Raw genomic sequence first — 19,586 nt, forward strand, 5'->3', positions numbered from 1 at the left:
GGTATTTGCGATGCAGCTAACTCATTACTGCGCAATACATTCACCCCTGGCTATATTCGCCAACGGGACAGACCGGATTCTCTATTGTGTGTTGTGTATGCACTACGTTACGACGTAATACGCGAAGGTAGCGCTGTGATGGTGGTGAAAGCAGCGACAGAGAAGATTGGGAATCGGAATGATTGTTCGCTATTCAAACGGAAAACAACTGCAAAGTTCTTTACCTCCGGACAGCCTTTTCAAATGCGGCAGGCCTGAACTGTAGATGCGACGGGTGATCATGGTGCGCGACTCGGCGAACGTTATTTGGGGCGTTAGGGTTGCCGAATCCACTACGCTTAAATACCGCAGCAAGCCGTCGAATGTCAACAAGAATGAGACGACTGAAGCGTCGGTGGTTTAATGGTCGGGCGATGGGTTTGCTTTCCGGTTATCACTATCCCGAGACACCTGCTGCATAAGGCCACCCAGCGTCGTTTGTTCTGTACAGCAGAATTGTATCCCCCCCCTCGCTCAGCTCACAAGCAGCACCACGCTACCAAAGTGCCGCCGCATGTCTGCCTGGTCCACGTCGTGCGTGTCCTCCACCTCGCCCCACTGAGCCGTCTGGAACGCCGTCTCCATGTTGGTGGCCGCATAGGCTGCCTCCACGGAGAGCGCGCTGCTGCGCGCGTTGGCAGGCGCCGGATGCACTGCCGTCTGCGACCAGCCAGCCACAAACCGCGACGCCACCACCATGCTCTTGCCTGCAAGCGTCGCCCGCTCCACACCCGCCAAGTCCCAGCCGTTGAGGCTCTCCAGCCAATCCGCCACCGCCTTGCGCGTCTCGGCCGGGTGCGGCTTCGGGAACAGTAGGCTGGCTTGGTCCGCGCCGCCCAGCACCGGCTCCACTACCACCCCGGGCCACACGTGTGCCGCCATGTAAGCAAGAATGGGCTCCGCCATGCGCTCCTGCAGCTGGCGCAGTGTCACCTCGCCGTGGCCTGCCACATTGCGCGTCGCCGCGCCGCCGATGCCGTGCAGGCTCGCCAGCTCGTCCGGTGGCGCCCAGCACAAAAGGCTGTCCGTGTCGAGGTAGCGCAGTAGGTTCTCGATCAGGGCGGTTCGCATCGGTGCGGCGCCTCCGCCAGCGGCCGCTGTCTTCTCGTCTTCCAGATCAATCGCCCGGCACACCAGCGACGTCAGTGGTACCCGGTGGCCCTGCGTCGCCTGCCGGGCCGACGCTAGCAGATCCCACTCCGTTGCCAGCGCATGTGCCAGCATCTTCTTGTGGGCAGGGATTTGTATAATCTTCTTCGTCGTAGGGTGCCGCACTGCCCGCGTGTCGAGGCGTACCTCCAGATGCTCGCCGACCTCTTCGACGCTCGCATTCTTCCAGAACCGACTACTGCTCGCTCCGTTCACCTTATCTGCGAGGGCCTTGCGCCGAGAGATGCGGATAGCGCGCTCTTCAGCGTCGCGGACGAGGTCGGTGGCCTTTGTGGACGCCTCCTTGGTGTTCTCGGCAGATGTGCCTGCTTGCGGTTCCGGCGCGTTGGGCGGCGGGCCCTGGCCGTATATGGGGACAACATCCGCCGTGCGGGGTGAGGTCGTAGACGGTGTCGTGACAGTGGCCGAGCTGTGGAACGGACGAGTTCGGTAGAAGGACAAGGACGAGGAGGGGTGTGTCGAGGTTGATGCCGTCATCGGCGACGAATTGGTCTGTTGGAATCGACATTGTATAGGTGTTGAAATCGCTTGCGAGGCGCGCGCCCGCAGCGCAGTCGGCCCCGAAGAACGAATCCGTGCGACTGATCGCATTGTGTTTGGACAGATCAGGTTGAGTGTGTGTAAACTTGTTGTTAGCAGAGCTTGAAGATCATGTCATCTTTTGAGGGCGATTTTTTTCGCCAACTGGGCCTGGCGAGGCTAGAGCCGACTCGGCCGATTATTCGTTCGGTAGTGTGAAGTGACCCACTTTTAGCGTTCAAACGCCTGTCCCTGACGAGACATCACTGGAATTGCCATTTGACAACGTCAATGGATACATGGAAGTCAACGTTAAATAATATATAGCTGCACAGCATCAAAGTATCCAAAACGAAGAAAAAGAACAACATAAGAAGAAAGGCCTCCCAACAAAGTGCATGCTAATAGTACTAGATAGTATACAATGCAAGTTTTCTCTTAAAACAACGAAAAGAACCGAACGACATGCTCCTCAAAGGCAAAAGAAAGGAAGCATGCAACCATGCAAATAAAAACGAAGCAAAACGAGCAGAACTGAATACGGTGGATCTAGTAGGGTGGGCGGGACAGGTTGCCTAGCCCGTTCTCGCCGGCACGGCTATCAATGCCCTTGAGGAGCGACGTTAGATCCAGTGGTGGCGTGTCCATGTCGTCGCCCAGAACACTCGATAAGATGCTCTCGCCGCCCCGGCTCTTGATATTGCGCCGGGTGGATTGTTGGGCCGCAGATGCGGCAGGCTTGGCCGGTGGTGATGTCATGGGCCGTGGAGGTGTCGCCGTCTTGTCGGCAATGGCCAGCTGCTGCGCCTGGAACTGGTGCTGCTCGCGAATGATTGGAGACGGCAGTGGTGGCACCGGCGGGACCGACTCATCGCCGTTGCCTTGCTGCGGCTGGTCACTGCCGCCGCTCTTGTAATTGGCACTGCTGCTGCCGTGGCCGTTTGGCGCCTCCAGGAACTCGCCCGTTGTCGAGCCCTTCCGGCCAGGTGACGTCCCCTGCTGAACTGGTGACACTGTAGAGACTTCCGCATCTGGCTGTGATTGTTGTTGTTGTTGTTGTTGTTGTTGTTGTTGTTGTTGTTGTTGTTGTTGCAAGTCGCCCCCAGTGGTTGCGTTGCTGACCGGCGGCGGGTTGAACGAAAACTCCGAGGCCGAAATGTCGTAGCTGGCCATGCTGTCGGAGTTGTCGTCACCGTCGTCACCGTCGTCGTTTTGACCACGATTCTCGCCGTGGCGGTGGCCCAAGTTGGCATGCACGTCAGCACCCGAGAGGGCCATCTTGAGCTGGTCCACAGACGTGACAAATCCCGTGCCGTTGTGCGCCCCGTTCCGGCTTGACAGGCTGCCACCAGGCGACGGCGACACCCCGCTATGGATGCTCGATTTACGAAGCTTCGTCACCAGCGGTGCCAGGTAGTCGTTGTTATGCCCGGCCCCCAAATTCTGGTGGCTAGCCGAGGGCGAGGGCATGGTTCCATTGGTGTAAAGGAATTCCTTGGCCAGGCCGCTCGACGTGTTGGCCGTCAGGTGGTTGCGACCAGCCGCAGCATTGGAGTTGGTCGCCATGGTACCGGAGCGCGACCCGCTCAGCGACACCGTCTTGCTGCCAGCATGCTGTTGCACGGTCTGGATGACAGCGTCGCGTGACCAGTCCGACAGCATCTGACTCCTGTACGAGGCGGGGACCTCCTCGTCAAAGTCGGTGTTACCATTGACATTGTCGTGGTCGACTCCAGGAGCAGAACTGCTACCTTTGAGACCAAAGTTAAACGAGCCAGGGTTTCTGCCAGGGCTAACAGCAGGGCTCTGGGGCGGCGAGCCGGCAGTTTCTTGGTAGCCGGAGCAAATGTTCTCGACCAGAGACAGGCGGTCGTCAAAAGGCAGCAGAGCCTCGGTCTCGATCTCGTGCAGCGGCATGCGTGGCTGTGGCCGGGGCATGCCAGGCGTGCCGACGAGTTCCAGGAGCGCGCTGGGCGGAACGTGGACACCCTCGACCCAGAAATGCTTGGAGCGGCGTCGCGTGACCTCGTTGCGGATGGCATGGCCGACCATGGTCGTCTCGAAGCGAAACTTTTCGGTCAACGTCCAAAAGTAGCCGTGCACTAGTGTGCCGACGCGGACCTTGGCCTGCGGCGTCTCAACGTCCTGGATGGCCTCTTGTAGCTGGAAGATCATGGGCAGGCCGTAGCGCGTAGCGTTGACGCCCAACTTGTCGACCAGTTTATAGAGGAGTACGTGCAACAGAACAATGTCTGTCTCGTAGTCGACGTACTGCAACGCGTTGTCGTAAATAACGACGTGGAGAAGAGCCAGGAAGAAGCTGCGGCGCCTGCGGCTGGAAGAAGGCTGCTTCGCAATGGGGCTGCTCACCGCACCCGTCTCACCGCGGTTCGACGTACTCGACACAGCGCGTCTCGCCAAGTTCGAGGTCGCACCAACAGCACCCGCCGCCGGGTTGTTCCTTGTGCTGGGGCGGTGGCCGAGGACGGAGGTCACTGGGGTAGACGACTCAATCGTGCTATCGTCGCGAGCACGCTGGTCGGCATGCGAAACCTCACGGTCGAGCCAGGTGATGAGAGCGTCGACATACGCCTTGCGCACTTGGCCATCGGGGTCCCGTAGCAGCCAGTGCGTACCCTCCCAGACTTGGATCGGTACGCGATTTCGGGACAGTGTCTGGTTGCCGCCGAGGGTAGTCTTGGGGTTGGCCACCAACAGGATCGCTTTAATCGAGCGCAGCACGGCCGTCTTGGCCACACTGAGAGAGAAGAGGGAGTCGACTGAAGCATGGTGGGGTGCGGTGTGAGATGCGTTGTTCTTTTGCGGCGAGTCACACGTGCCCGCACCCGCGCCCGCACCCGTGCCCGCACCCGCGCCCGCACCCGTGCCCGCACCCTCACCGTCAGCCTTTCCGTCCTCAGAAGCCTTCTCGCCTGGCGGCGTAGAGCTGCCCGTACCCGTGCTCGACCGTGGCGGTTTCATCCGGTATAGAATAGTCGCGACCATGTCGGAAAGCTGGTCGGCGTAGTACACGTGTGTGGCGAGGTCACCAATGCACTGCTGCAAGCGCGTCAGAAGCACCTTACGCTTTGACGCAACTGTGGTAACAGTTTCGATGGCGGCCAATGTAGAAGGCGAGCGCGGGTCGGGGCGACCGGGGAGTGGACCTTCGGACGCGGCGACGGCGGCGGCAGCGGCAGGATCACCAGGCATCTGGACAAGCTTCTTGATATGTTGGATGAAGCCCAGGAGCACGTCCATGACGCTGAGACCGATCAAGCTTTCTTCCGAGCGGAGCAGAGAGCCAACCATGGTGGTCAGAGTGATGTGGAGGTCGAGAGTCTCGTCGGAGAGAGGGGCGCGGGCCAGGGCATCCATGACGGTAATGAGAATGATGTAGCGCTCCTGGACGGGTGCCCAGCGCAAAAGAAGGCCGCAGATCTTGACAGACCATCCGCCTTCCCGGCTACCAGCACCCGTGCGCACGACCGCCTCGCCCTGCTGGATACGGTCCTTGACAAAGTCAAGCAAGGCCAGAGTGGCGTAGTGGATGAGCGAGCGGCTCGAGGAGATGAAGATCTGCTTCAGGCACAGTATGGCCAGCACACCAATGTCCTGCTCGGCCAGCTTGTCGACGTCCATGGCGGTGCCGGAGAGGGCAATTGGGTTGGTGTCGCCGGCGGTGTCGGCGGTGCGCACAGTGGCCACGCTGTTCCGCCGTTTCAGCGGGCGGTCTGTGTCGTCCTTCTTTTCTTCCATCTCGGCACGGTCGACAAGCACATCCAGGAACTCTTCGTTGTCGGTCCACAGATTTTCGAGGATCATGGGGACCATCATATCGTACTGGCGGCCGGCAATTGACGAGAGGGCGTCCGAGGCAGCAACGGCGCGGATGGCCTCGAGACCTGCGCTGCGCCATCGCATGGCCACTGGCCTGCTGGGCCGGGTCTTACCGGGCGAGAGGCGGGTGGAAGCAAAGGACGCATAGTGACGCACTACGGCCTCAAACTGGGCGAGGTACAGCTGGTCTGCGAGCAGGGTGGAGGAGTCATGGTTGGCGCAGAATACCTTGAAGGTCGGGAGAGACGACTCCACCATGGTGATGTCGTTTGAGCGGAGGATGACGTCGAGAATCTTGAGGACATTGGGAGCAACCAAGGGTAGATCCTTGGGGTTCTTCTCGATGAGAGCCTCGAGGATCTTGAGGGTGACTTGGACATTGCCTATCCGCTGGCGCCAGACATCGCTAGCCGTCTTTCGCTCGAGGAAACTGCCTACCTTTTGGATCTTACTCCGGCGGGAGGTGGCGTAGTAGAGCAGGTAGCTGAGCTCACTTGAGTTGGGCTTGACGTCGATGGTGCCTTTGGTGGTGCGTGGGTAGCACTTGAGAATCAGCACCTGGTGCTTCGGTCGGCACTTTTGAGCAATTGCGTGCATCGTGACAGCGGTGAACACAGTGTCGCCCCAGATTCCGAAGGAGGGGGTTCAGATAGGGGGGTTTTGGAAGCTCACGGCAACAGCCGCGGTTGCAGGGAAGCCGGCACGCGTAAACGTGTCCCGACCAACTCCCGGAGGGCCGTGACAAGGCCAGATGGCCAAGAGAGGGCGGCAGACTCGGTGGTCCGAGAAGAGCGAGAAGGTGAGCGGTCGCGTCGGCGAGTCGAGAGCATGAATGGACGGCGGACGGAAAAGCGAGGCCGAAAACGAGCGAGATACGACAAGAAAGCAGCCACGGCGAGAAAGCGATAGCTGCGGACGTAGGAAGGCGAAGCAAGGCACAGTCAATTGACGTTGGCAGTGTCGGTGTTCAACGCGTCGACATCCGGTCGCTGGTGGCAGAAACTGAGGCCGAGCGGGTGTCACGGCAAACTGGCCACAAAAAACAATGACGAGGAGGATTTGGAGAGTTTGGAGGCGCTGTGGTCAGGGCGTGTGTGGGCTCCGGCGGGTGCCTTGAGCTGTCGTGGGCGTGGACGGAGGAGGCTGAACCCGAACTCCGCGGCCATTAAAAATCAAGATGCTATTCGAAATGAATCTGGAAAAGGGCAATGGGAAGCGTCAAGGTCCGTTTGTCGTCGCAAGGTGAGCTCAAGATTTGTTTGCTGGAAAAGGGGGTGGAGAAGGCGAAAGCAAATGAGGACAAGAGGAAAAGTGAGCACAGACGGAAAGAGCGCGGTGCAGTGAGCAGGGGCCTGGCCGCGCGGAGGAAGCAACGAACGAGGACCACATGGGGGGCCTACAGTGTCGTGATAGCGCATCGACCAAACATCACAGGGCCTGGACCAGGGGCGCCTGGAGCGCGTGGACGATACGGCTGAATATGCCCACTAAATTGCTGACCACAGAGCCACACAGAGCTGCTTAGAGGAACGCACAGGGGTACGCGTGTATCTGTTCTGCTGTCCTTCCTGAAATACAGCACGAACTGTGTTAAGATACTTCATCAATAGTGCCTTCTCATTCCGACTAGCGCAATCACTTTAGCACGGAAAGAGCCAACGGCTCACGCCCAGCGGACCACACCTCCTGCCATGTTATCCCCCAAACTAGCAACTATCAAGAGAATCAAAACCCAACGGGCACGCTTTCGGGCAACTGGCATCAGCTTTAGCGCGATTAAGGTATCCCTTGACGATAGGTTTAGCAGCCGTTTGCTGCATTTTAAGTATGTGTCCCAGACAAGACAGAGTTCGGATGGGCGCGACAAGACAAAAACAGAAAAAGGTTCCCGCGCTTGCTCTGTATTAAAAGAGCAGGCAGTCGGAAAAGTGCGCTACCGGCCAAGGAAAGAGCCACCTACTCGTGCCCTAACCTATTTGCGGCGATGGTTGGCCAAGCTGGCGGTACTTTTCTGCCATGATAATGCACAATGACGCCGTACTTTGTGCTCTGGATGGGCAGCCTGAGGACACGGCCGCACAGCTCTGACCTGCATCGGGCTTTCTGTCAGCCTAAACTTCTCTAAAGCGCACACATCCCACGTGTGTCTTACAGCACCCGCAGAAGGCGGGCCTTGTGCGGCGTCATTTCGTTGGGGAGAGGTTTGACGATTTGCCGTTTTTCAAAGGACGCAAGTTGAAATGGCCGGAAGACACCTGACTGAAGCTGGGGTTGCATGGCTGTCTCGCAGGTGTCATTCAAATGCTCTATTCGAAAACACAACAACTTCATGAGGTTACTAACATCTCTTCGTCTTTAGTCACGGCGCACCTGACAAGCCTATCACGGGAAGCAAACAGCAAAAATTGTTGGGGATGGCGAGGAAGAAATGCGCAATAGTTTAATATTGCCAGACTAGTGTACCATAAAGAGCGCAGCACAAAGGCCGGCATGATCCTCGTACGTTTGTCTCTTCCCGTCCCATTTCAGCCTTATGACCAAGTTGCAGGACAAAACGACACGCTGCAGGGATGTGTTTTCTGGCCTGCGGAACATGCGTGTTGCTACATTTCGGCGTATGGGACATGTATCCATAGTTCCGGCCTCATTTTGGTGTGTCATGGCAGTGTATGTTTCACTGTGATAAAATTTGCCATATGTTTACATTATGAAGTGAGCCTGCCTGTCATACGTGACTCGGTCGCTCAAGAAAACTTGTCGGACATGGAAGTAAATGCTGGCTCAAAACGTTTACCTGTTCGTAGACACCGCCAATCCAAGCCAGCTAAAATGTATTACGGCGCATTGTGTACGGACAACGTGGGACGAAACAGAGACGTATTTGGCCACGTCTAGATGTCTCTCACATTAGCGGTGCGCTAGCATTCGCTCCGTGGGACCTTCCGCCTCTAAACCTTCAATTTGTCTTCACTCTTCAAACTAAAAAACATTGGGCAGTTTCCAAGTGTGCACTTGATTTTGAATTTTGAGCTCTTAAGTTTGACTTGCTAACATTGAGGCTATAAACCGACGCTGCTGAACCATACTTTTTTCCGGGAAGCTAAATCCTTCCCCCCAGCCGAACTCTGTAGGTATTCTGTTCTACCTAAATATTAGCTATCTTGCGCCAACCTTAAACCATACTGTCGTCGTGTTCAGCATGCTCGGCATTTTCGCGAGTGTGGCCGGTTGTTGGCTTCGACCAGGGGCTGCCCATCTCCTCTATATCGACGCTTTGGTTCATCCAGACCCTCAGCTGTTCCGGCGATACGACGGTGTCTCGGTGTAGGCGGTCCAACTGCACCGATCGAGCAACGGGCGTCCGTGCAGTGCCGCAGCCCAAGCTAGCTGTCGATGCACAGAGGCCTTGTGAGGTCATAGTGCGAAGGCCAGGATTGTCAGTTGTCGGTAAGTGTTCTTGGCCCTTGCCTGGTGGCGAGTGCGCGCTGTCTGACCTTGTCGAGCTGTCATGAACCAGACCGGCTTGCCAGGCTTGCACACGAGACCACTGTCCGGACCCATCAGACTGGAGAAGTGGCGCATCGTCTTCTACCTCCTTTAACTTCTTTGCGCGCGCTAGAGCTGGGAGACCAAGACCAGCCGGGCTTCCAAACCCGCCATCGATTTGATCTCGCTTCTGGGCTCGGGATGCCGATGTCTCGCTTTCAAATGTCTTCATGCTCTCCCGGAGAGCGCGCTGGAAAGGACTCTTCCCGCGGAAAAAATACTGCGGCGACACAGCTGTCTGACCACCGGCCACTGGGGACAATTTCTGGGGGTCTGGGAGGCCTGGGTCAGCAGGGGTTGTTGGGGCCGACTGGAAGGCGAACAAAACATTCTCGGCTTTGTCTCCGTCATAAAACGGATCGTTGCTGCTTGTCTGGCCCTTCGCGGTAGTCTCTCTGCTCTCCTCGCGGCAGACATTTTGCAAATTTAGGCTCAACTCCTGTAGGCGGCGAAGGGCAGCGGGTGCAATCGCCTGCCGGGGAGTGGCTCCACGGCCGCTGCCAGCGAGCGAAGGTGACGACGAAGACGACGACGACGACGACGAGGAGCTGGGAGAGACTTGTGCTGCTCGCCGCATACGGATCCCAGACGCCAGTAACTCAGCATCTCTGTCAGTCAACTTCCGTGGTGCAGCGCTCATTGGTTGGGTCTGTGGTGGATGGTGTATGCCGTTGTGCGTTTCAACTCCGGAGGCTGCAATCGGCGTTGGGACTTCGGTCTGGCCGTTGCTTTCGGTGATCACAGGCAAGTGCCGTGGCGCAAATTCGCTCGTTGGTTGCCGATTGCTTGCTGTCGACGATACCCGACGCACTGAGCTAGACCAGCTCGTGAACCGGGATGTCTCACCGCTCGCTTCGCTTTGCGCCGCCTGCCCGGCCCCGTATGCGCCGCGGACGATCGTTCCGGACCCGTTGTGCTCGGAATTGGTATGCAAGTCGTTTGAAAAGGACAATCGCATCGCACGTTCCGACATAAATTCTTGCCCGCTGAAGGCTTCCCCGAGCAAAGGGGCTTCTATATGCTGGTCTGGCACCTGCTCTGAGACACAGTCACTTTTAGAGTGATTCCAGAAACTTCTCAGTCTCATCTTAACTCTTTTCGACACTCTTCTCGCTGTTCGGCGCAGGCTTCCGGTGTTGCTGGACTCGTTTCCAAACCCTTCGATTCCTTCTTGGGCACTAATATCGGGTAGTGGTCGGTCAGGTATTATACTTGGCCGTGATGTCTGGGGTTGATTCTGCCGAAGCGACTTGCGCATGCCCCTTTGTTCTGTGCGTGGTGAGCGCAAAGACAGGCCCTTGTGAGATGAATTAATAGTGGATGGTACTGCTGAGAATTTGTCCTCGCCATTGCTAGAGAATGAAAAATTGCGCTTCCGGGGAGCCCGCAAGAAGCTTCTTGATATTGTCGGACATGGTGGAGGTATCGCTGCCCTCCCCACGATGACATCTGTCTCCGGTTGATGTTGAATGCACCGGTTGTGGGTATTCTGCAGGGAAGGTACTGCCAGAAGCGGCTGCCTCTGAGTTGCACTATACTCTCCTGACCTCTCGTGCTTGTGCTCTTGAGCCAGGTATTCTGTAGTAACCGCGTCCTTAAAATATGCTGGCAGGCCAGAGGGATACGTCGTAGACTTGGCCGCTTCTGTGACTACTCGCAGCGATGCAGTACCAAAGGCACTCGCTGAGGTACCCTTGTTACGCAGGCTGCCCTTTGATGATTGGCGCGGCCAGTGCCTTTGGGTCATGATCGTGCGGCGCGGAGCAGAGCCAACGTGGATTGTGTTTCTTGCCATGGTCGTACTGGCTGCCGCATCTCCGAAATTTTCCTTGTTTCGGGCCTGCGGGGATGACCAGGTCTTGTTGATATGTTGCTTGTTCATAGGAGTGCTGGGTAGAGAAGACGTATACTGGGAGTAGCTGCTCTCGCTGGCCGCGAGGAACCGCGACGACGGGTGAATATCAGAGGAGGTCGTGTTTCTAAGTGGTGTTTGGTATGCTCCTGGCGTTAACCGCGTGTCGGCACGAGTTGCCTCCCGCCGTGCGGAGCTGGATGTCTGGCCGCCATTCTGCACAAAACGAATACTGCCGGTGTGTGGCCGACGGTCGCGCTGTGGCGCAGAGGGGCGTGCATCGCACCCGGAGTCACCATACTCGCTGGCCAGCATCCTAGTGCCGACTGAAGGATCGGGAAACAGAGTCTGTGGTACTTCGGAACCGCAATTCTCTCGGTCGTGGACAAACGCCTTGCTTGCAGCAATGTGTGCATCTCTCGTGGCATCAGTTGCATCCATGTGCTGGAGATGGACGCCCCGGGTACTTGATCGACCTTGGCCGGAAGCGTCGAGCCGTGGTCCTCGCATGGTCACCACTTGGTCAATCGCGAAGTGTGCCGGTTGGATACTAATTAGAAGCTTAGTAAAGCAGCCGTCGCGTAAAATAAATGGGCTGGAATCGTGTAGACAATAGAGGCTCGATAGTACAAGCAAAGAATGCGGTGATGATGTCGATGAAAATGGTGTATGGATAGAGGCGTCTGCAGATGACTTTGAGCACAGGCAGTGCATCTGAGATAAAGTAAACAAAGCGACAACGGAGAAAGGGGCGTTGGGCTAAGAGCAAATCGGCAAGCTATAGGTCCCGGAGCGGAAGGAGGAACCGACACACATAGGACGAATAAGGAAAGTACGTCGCAATTGTTTCCTTTACGCCCAAAAAGGCAACAAAATGCCATCCATTGGCAATCAGGGAAAGTGCAGCCGTCCAGAGTCTACAGCAGCGTCATTATCACAAAGCACGATAGCAAAGAACGATATAGGAGTGTTTCTTGCCTCAACAATGTTCCGTCAAGCTGTGTGCATACCGAGAGTCCCGGAAAAAGAGATGGGCCGGCGTGATACATATGAATGTTGGGTAGGAAAACCGGAATAAATGTAATTCGATTGCGAAACCAAAACGAAAGATGGTACAAATAGAGAGAACAGAGCGTACGTTAACGGTGCAGCCTAATCAAGATACAAAGCCCCAGCCTACTACAAAAACATGAATAAAGGAAAAAGGACACAAGAAAAAGGAATGCCAAAGGACTCGTGCATGCCAGGATCATCCGGCAGCCAGCACGTTTAGCACAAATGAAACAATTTACTGCTTCAGCTCCTCGAAGAACTCCTTCAGCTCCTCGTCGACCAGCTCGTGGATCTTCTCAGAGAACTTGTGAGCTTTGCGACCGAAAGCCGAAGCGCTGCCGACAACCTTGCCGGAGAGGATCTCAAGGTCTGCCTCGATGGCCTTCTCCAGCTCGGAGACGGAGTCAAGTACGACGCCGGAGGCGGACTTCTCGGCGACCTTGTTGGTGGTCGCATCGTAAGCACCCTCCTCGACAATGGACGTGTAGTTGCTGCATCCGCCACCGTTCCAGATGAGCAGGTTGGGGGTGTCAGCGGGGATGTCGGTCAGAGTGCCGACAGTCGAAACAGCAAGCAGGTTGGACTTGAGCTTTGCGGGGGTGATGGGGGCAACGGAGTACTCGGAGTCCGTGTCAGGCTGCAGAGACAGGTAGTAGGCCAGGAGACCGGCAACGTGGGGCGACGCCATCGAGGTTCCCGAGATGGTGTTGATCGCAGTCTTGCTGCCAATCCAGGTGGACTGGATGTTCAGGCCAGGGGCAAAGACGTCGGTGCACTTGCCGAAGTTGGAGAAGTAGGCGCGGCTGTCATCAATGGCCGAGGCACCGACGGTGACGGCGTTGGCAGCAGCAGCGGGGGAGTAGTTGCAGGCGTCGGCGTTGTCGTTGCCGGCGGCAACAGCAAAGTGCAGACCGGCGTTGACAGCAGCGTTCACGGCAGCATCGAGGGGCGTGGTCTTGCCACCGCCCAGAGACATGTTCGCGACAGAGCCCTTGAAGCCCTTGCGCTTGCCCTTCTTGGCAGCGGCAACCTGCTCAATGTGGCGCTGAGCAGCGAACTCGACGCCGGCAATGACGTCGGACATGGTGCCAGAGCCGTTAGACTTGAGCACCTTGACGGCGTACACATTGGCCTTCTTGGCGACACCGTACTTCTTGCCGGCAATGGTGCCAGAGCAGTGCGTACCGTGGCCGTTGCCGTCGACATCCTCGTCACCCTGGGGGATGGTCTTGCCCCAGTGGGCACGGCCGTCGAAGTCGACGTGATCGACGTTGGTGCCGGTGTCAATAACGTAGGCGTCAACGCCCTCACCACCCTCCTCGGCGTACAGGTACTTGTTGAAGGTACCAAAGTTCAGCGACTTGCGGTGGGACACACGGGCCAGACCCCAGGGGGCTCCCTTCTCGGTCTCGGGAGAGCAGCCAGACTTGGTGACCTCAATCTCCTGGTACTTCATCGTGTGGACGACAGTGTCCCGGTGGATGTACTCAACCTACATGAAGCAATAACATGTTAGCCAGTGTTGGGGTGCCATGAAGTGCGGATGGTAGCCTAGTACAGTGCTTGATGACGCATCGCGTGATCACCTGCCTTCGGCGATAAGAGGTTTGGAGAGAAGGAGGCGGCCGCGCACGGCAGATAAGCGGCAAGCTGAAGCTGTATCGACGAGAGGTGCGAAATGGGAAATGCGAAGCGGGAAGAATACTCACGTCAGGATGCCGGCGGACCTGCTCGATGATGGAATCATCGAAGTGACCAGCGTAGCCGACGAAGCCGCTGCCGATCTTGTAGGTGTGCTTGAGGCCACGGAAGACATCGTCGGCCAGCGACAGGCCAAGGCCACGCTTGCGCAGCTCCAGGATGCGCTCGTCCTTGTTCTCGGGGAACGTCTTCACCCAGGAGTCATGGATGTTCTTGACCCACGAGTGGTGGTCATTGGCGGTCTTCTCGTCGACGTGGTTCTTGAACTTGATGATGTATGCACCTGGCACCTCCTCGGCGTTCGCAGACGACAGAATGGGAGCAGCATCGCCGTGGATGGTCTCCGTATTGAAAGCAGGCGCCGCTGAGGCGACGGCGGCCAGTGAAAGAGCAATCAAGCCCTTCATGATGATGGAAAAGAGGGACGGGGAGTAGGCAATGCAGAGAGGTCAGACAGCGATGTCGGAATTCCGATTACCTCGCAGAGAGTGCGCGAGAAGCAGAGAACGGTGCAAAAGACGACGAAACACGAAACAGCAGAAAATCGACGATATGTAACAGGCCCCGGAGAGAATACGAGAGATGGATGACGACGGTAGGGGATGGAGAGGAAAGGAAGAGAAGAGAGAGAAGAAGCGGAAGTGGGAAGTTGGGGAAGGAGGAGGAGTGTTGGAATGGCGTAGATAAAGGAAGAGCGGGAAGGCGGAGGTGGTGGATGGGGTGGATGCACTGAGGCGAGTGAGTAACCCGCTAGCGAGCGAGCAGGTATCGCGTGAGGACCACACAGGTGCGCTTGCACCTTTGATTCCGAAGACAGCGGCACAAAAGATACCTGTTGCGTATTCGACGGTCGCTGTTGCCTCATCCAACAGCGTGACGCAGCACTGGTCGGGGGGTCCGGGTTCTGGTCAGACGGTGGCTCGTTGTCCGAAACGGGACTAGCGCACATTTCTAGCCAATAGGCTGACTGAAACGCGGAGGCGGAGTGTTTCCTCGGCAATGCGATAAGGGATTCGCACGGTGCGCTGGTTTGCGCTCTCCTTGGTGTCTCGTGTATGATGCGCAGAGTAGACGATCGCTGCAGGGAAAGGTACGACAGCTCAACGGATGCATCGCAATGGTCCACGGTCCGATCGAACGAGGAGGACGTTGTGCGTTCTCTTCCTCCAAAGACATCCCTACTGGAGAACAGAGTGAGCATTGGCTTCGCAGTGAGATGGCTGCCTTCTGGACGCCATTTGGAGACCAATAGATGACGTCTTCCCGGGGCAGAATTACAGCGCTTCGTGTCACTGGGATGGCCCGCTGAGCTCTCCGCACTGGGCAATTTATGGGGCAATCCAGGTCCACAGCTGCGGCGGATGAGACAGAAGATGCAGAGACGGCCGCTCTTTGCCCCAGGCTGATCAACCCAGGCCCTGGGAAGACCCATCGCTGGCCTCGCCTCACACACATGGCGCATGACCTCCCCAGGTCTTATTACCTGCCATCTTGGGAGCTCGAAGGAAACGGAGTATTATTGTGTCACAGAGGGCGTCGTTACCGACAAGTGAAGTTGCACAGTACAGCTGTTCAATTCTGTTGAGATTGGCAATATTTCGTACTGATAAAGCTATGATAGAGTGCGATAACCATCAGGATGATAGGCATCGTTAGTAACCAAGTCCGACGCCTGAAATCTTGCCAATGAGCGAAGACCTGCGATTGCGATAAAGCACCCCAGATAACAGAACAGCAGATACGGTGAGATGCACGTGAAATACAGATAGAGAGAGAGGGAGCGACCACACTTCCGCCATGATATATGCACGTTTAATGGGTAAAATGGTGCGTTGCGGGACGAGGTTCAGGCGATACAACGAGATAACACCAGCTGGAAGGGATGGGCACAAATACAGCCATCAAGGCACAGCGCCTTGGGTGGCGATGCGTGCGAGGTAATTTCAGCATTTATCGGCGTCATTGGCGTCTGACGGCCTCTTGGTTGTGGGTCGCCCAGAGGACGACAGGAATCCAGGCGAAAACGGAGAACCTAGGCACACGACAGAGAAAAGAGAGGGCGCCAGGGACGCCACCAATAGACGCAGGGCCAAGCGAGGCAGAAACACATCAGCAGGCTGCCTGGGCATGGCGGCTGGGCCAGCCTTGTTTCGGTTGACTTTGGCCGCCAGAAATATGGAAATACAGGTAGCATCTCGAGACTGCCTCATGGTCACAACCAAGCCACGGCTCTCTTGAATCTCTTGAAGTGCGCATTCTTTACGCATTCTTATTTCTACAGTACATTTTTAATTACAGGGCCTTTAAGCGAAGTATTTCTCTCTCTTCTTTGCACCCCCCCGTCGTTTCTCTGCTCCCTCAGCGCTTAAAAGCATTACTCGTGATCTAATCCTACCACTGAAGCCACAGCCAGTTCCACTATTAGTTGGCTCCTGCCTCAGCCTTTGCTGGCGAAAAGAGGGGCCCCAATACAACCAAGTTTGGCAGTAGCGGTGTTCACACACATCACAGTATGGCGGCAACCCTTTTGCACGTGACCAGCCATGTATAGTTGTCAGTCATCTCGCTATCTCAGCCTTCCGTTTGTCGGCCGCCTCTCCCCTCCAACTCTGCTGAACCCCTCCAATGACTCAAGTATTTTGGAGCACCGGTGCCTGTAACCGGCTCCTGTAACCGGCGCCAGTGAACGTTCACGCAAATCGCGACGTGCTACTGCCGTGCTCCGTAGATAATTTTTTTCTAATGTTTGGTCGGAATTGACGGTCACCAAAATCTTTCAACAACCAATTCGATTCTACCACGTCCATTGTCTCCAATCTACCGTCACAATGTCTTCCCACAAGTACGTACCAACCGCCGGCACTCGTAAAACTCTCACTGTTAAGTTTTGTTCGCTCACAAAACGTCTCTTTGGCCTCTAGGGTGCTTATGTTGGGTGCAGGCTTCGTCACGAAGCCCACTCTCGAGATTCTCGCCAAGTCCGGTGTCACTGTGTCCGTCGGTATGGAGTCCCTCTGTCTCTGACCTCTGAGCTGCATTCGCCCTCCTCTAACCTTGTACGGACGCCAGCCTGCCGCACACTTGACTCTGCCAAGAGCCTCTCGGCCGGCATCCAGAACGCCGTGCCCATCTCCCTTGACGTGACCAACAACGATGCCCTCGACGCTGAGGTTGCAAAGCACGACCTGGTCATCTCCCTGATTCCCTACACCTTCCACGCTACCGTCATCAAGTCGGCCATCCGCCAGAAGAAGCATGTCGTCACCACCAGCTACGTCTCGCCTGCCATGCTCGAGCTTGACCAGCAGTGCAAGGACGCCGGCATCACTGTCATGAACGAGATCGGCCTGGGTACGTTTGTATTTCGAGACCCATAACGTTTTTTGCTAATTTGACTAACCAATTGCTATTGTAGACCCTGGTATCGACCACCTTTGTAAGGCTTTGCTCTACGGATTCCAGTACCTAAACCGCCTCAACACTCATACCTTGCGACTAACCTTTTCTCCCAGACGCTGTCAAGACCATCGATGAGGTCCACAAGGCCGGCGGCAAGATCACGTCGTTCCTGTCGTACTGCGGTGGCCTTCCCGCCCCCGAGGACTCCGGCAACCCGCTGGGTTACAAGTTCTCCTGGTCGCCCCGCGGAGTCCTTCTGGCCCTCAGAAACGCTGCCAGCTTCTACAAGGACGGCAAGGTCGTCAACGTCGATGGTCCTGGTACGAAAACGTTTCCACGAGGCGGATTGTCGATTTCTTTGATTTTACTAACAACAATACACCAGATCTCATGGCCATTGCCAAGCCGTACCACATCTACCCTGGCTTCGCCTTCGTTGCCTACCCCAACAGAGACTCGACTGGCTACAAGGAGCGCTACAACATCCCCGAGGCCCAGACTGTTATTCGGTATGCCAACTCGAGGTCACCTCGCCACTGATTTTTGTCATGTTTCCGTGCACACCAGCTAATCCGCTCCCCGCAGTGGCACTCTGAGATACGCCGGCTTCCCCGAGTTTGTCAAGGTCCTTGTCGACATCAACTTCCTCAAGGACGAGGAGGAGAGCTACTGGAAGGACGCCATCCCCTGGAAGGAGGCTACCCAGAAGATCCTGGGCGCCAAGTCCACCAACGAGGAGGACCTCGTTGCTGCCATCGTCTCCAAGACCAACTTCGCCGACGCCGATCAGAAGGACCATATCCTGGCCGGCCTCAAGTGGATCGGTCTCTTCTCGGACGAGAAGGTACAGCATCTATATATCTCTTTTTGCCTTTTTGTTATGTCGACCTTGCACACTCTAACGCGCTGCCTAGATCATACCCCGTAGCAACCCCCTCGACACCCTCTGCGCCACCCTGGAGAAGAAGATGCAGTACGCCGAGGGCGAGCGCGATCTCGTCATGTAAGTACCCTTCGATATGTACAAAGCTATATTCTGAACCATGCGAACTACGTTATACTAACCGACACCCTCAGGCTGCAGCACAAGTTCGAGGTCGAGCTTGCTGACGGCACCAAGCAGACCAGACTCTCGACTCTCTGCGAATACGGCAGCACCGACCCCAACGGCTACTCCGCCATGGCCAAGCTGGTCGGCGTGCCCTGCGCCGTTGCTGTTCAGCAGGTCCTGAACGGCACCATCTCCGAGAAGGGTGTCCTGGCTCCCATGAACGCCAAGCTCAACGATCCCCTCATCAAGGAGCTGAAGGAGAAGTATGGCATCTACTGCAAGGAGACCATTGTCTAAATTGAACATTGCGCCTGGGTTTTGGATGTGAAAAATACAAGAGTTTATAGAAAAGGAGACTGTTTCAATAAATTCACGTCGCTTTTGGTTCAATATTGCTGAAAAAAGACTGGTATATCGTGCATTACCAAATAAGTGCATGCATGTCGATCGGTTGTAATTTTTTTATTTTTATTTTTTTTTAAAAGAAAAAATCACGAAATAAAATGTATACACCCTTGATAGAGAAAGACGCAAAATCAAAACATTTAAAAAGAAGGTAACTGCAACAAGGTTCACCTGGAAATCATACTTAAATTATGCGTATATTGTTGTTTGCAGTCCATATACCTGCCACCTGATTCCATCCTCTACTACGATTCCGAAGCGTGGGATGAAATCAAGAACGACTTTATTTACTCGTCGTTACTCTAGCAGTGCAAGCGCTGACCAAAAGTCGCACCATGGACAATAATAGCGAGAGTGTGCAGCCTCGGGCCATGCCAATCAACAGATGGCCCCGAATCGTCTTCGACCTCTTTTATGACACGCACGACTCAAAGACAGGAGATCTGTCCGGGAAAATATGCTGCCAGTTTTCCGATTTGATTTTAAGAAGGACCGCGCTGAGCCATATTTCCTACTCTAGTGACGGACGGAGGACGAAATAAAAGTAAATGATGAGATCACGAATTTTCCATATCTTGAACAGGCACGACGAGGAGACGTCTTTTTGAGGATCTTGAGAACAAAAATTTACCGGTATACTGGAATTTGAGGATACGTGTGTAAATAGATCAATACTTGGCCATGTCTTGTGTTATTAGTCATCCGCTCCGGTGGCTATAGGCCCCTCGACCATGACGGTCTTTCTCGAAACAGGCGTATCGCGCAAAGCAGGAGCAATCGCGCCGCTGCTGCAACCATATACGGAAGGAAGACTCCTATACGGCATTTCCATACAGCTTTCATGCAACAACACTTCGGTCCACTGATTGGAGCAATGGCGAATCAATCCGGCACAGGGCATGGTTTGGGTAAACGAGATCTGCTTTCTGAATACGCGCACTTGCTTTCGCAGATCCTGCAAAGCGGCAAGCAGGCAGCACTTGCGATCCTCTCAGTGCAAACCAGAATCAT

General features: G+C 55.8%; 5 protein-coding genes across 5 annotated transcripts; 1 reads left to right on the forward strand and 4 right to left on the reverse strand.

The window, feature by feature from the left end:
• Nucleotides 1-513: 513 nt before the first annotated feature.
• On the reverse strand, nucleotides 514-1,686 carry SPSK_10986 (metallopeptidase MepB; the record flags this gene model as incomplete). Its single annotated transcript, XM_016737207.1, has 1 exon — nucleotides 514-1,686. One exon carries the CDS (start codon nucleotides 1,684-1,686, stop codon nucleotides 514-516), a length of 1,173 nt encoding a protein of 390 aa, XP_016585435.1.
• A 591-nt stretch (nucleotides 1,687-2,277) lies between these two features.
• Nucleotides 2,278-6,165, reverse strand: SPSK_02948 (protein efr3; the record flags this gene model as incomplete). The annotated part of the gene is made up of 1 exon (XM_016729794.1): nucleotides 2,278-6,165. One exon carries the CDS (start codon nucleotides 6,163-6,165, stop codon nucleotides 2,278-2,280), a length of 3,888 nt encoding a protein of 1,295 aa, XP_016585436.1.
• A 2,575-nt stretch (nucleotides 6,166-8,740) lies between these two features.
• SPSK_03041 (uncharacterized protein) lies at nucleotides 8,741-11,476 on the reverse strand (the record flags this gene model as incomplete). The annotated part of the gene is made up of 1 exon (XM_016729885.1): nucleotides 8,741-11,476. One exon carries the CDS (start codon nucleotides 11,474-11,476, stop codon nucleotides 8,741-8,743), a length of 2,736 nt encoding a protein of 911 aa, XP_016585437.1.
• Nucleotides 11,477-12,254: 778 nt separating this feature from the next.
• On the reverse strand, nucleotides 12,255-14,127 carry SPSK_03204 (cerevisin; the record flags this gene model as incomplete). Its single annotated transcript, XM_016730045.1, has 2 exons — nucleotides 12,255-13,511; nucleotides 13,729-14,127. 2 exons carry the CDS (start codon nucleotides 14,125-14,127, stop codon nucleotides 12,255-12,257), a joined length of 1,656 nt encoding a protein of 551 aa, XP_016585438.1.
• Nucleotides 14,128-16,548: 2,421 nt separating this feature from the next.
• On the forward strand, nucleotides 16,549-18,467 carry SPSK_03190 (saccharopine dehydrogenase (NADP+, L-glutamate forming); the record flags this gene model as incomplete). Its single annotated transcript, XM_016730031.1, has 9 exons — nucleotides 16,549-16,562; nucleotides 16,642-16,721; nucleotides 16,790-17,071; nucleotides 17,136-17,156; nucleotides 17,233-17,439; nucleotides 17,505-17,628; nucleotides 17,705-17,963; nucleotides 18,034-18,122; nucleotides 18,149-18,467. 9 exons carry the CDS (start codon nucleotides 16,549-16,551, stop codon nucleotides 18,465-18,467), a joined length of 1,395 nt encoding a protein of 464 aa, XP_016585439.1.
• Nucleotides 18,468-19,586: the final 1,119 nt, after the last annotated feature.

The sequence above is a fragment of the Sporothrix schenckii genome (genome assembly GCF_000961545.1).
Source record: "Sporothrix schenckii 1099-18 chromosome Unknown Cont47, whole genome shotgun sequence".
In the NCBI taxonomy this organism is placed as follows: domain Eukaryota; kingdom Fungi; phylum Ascomycota; class Sordariomycetes; order Ophiostomatales; family Ophiostomataceae; genus Sporothrix; species Sporothrix schenckii.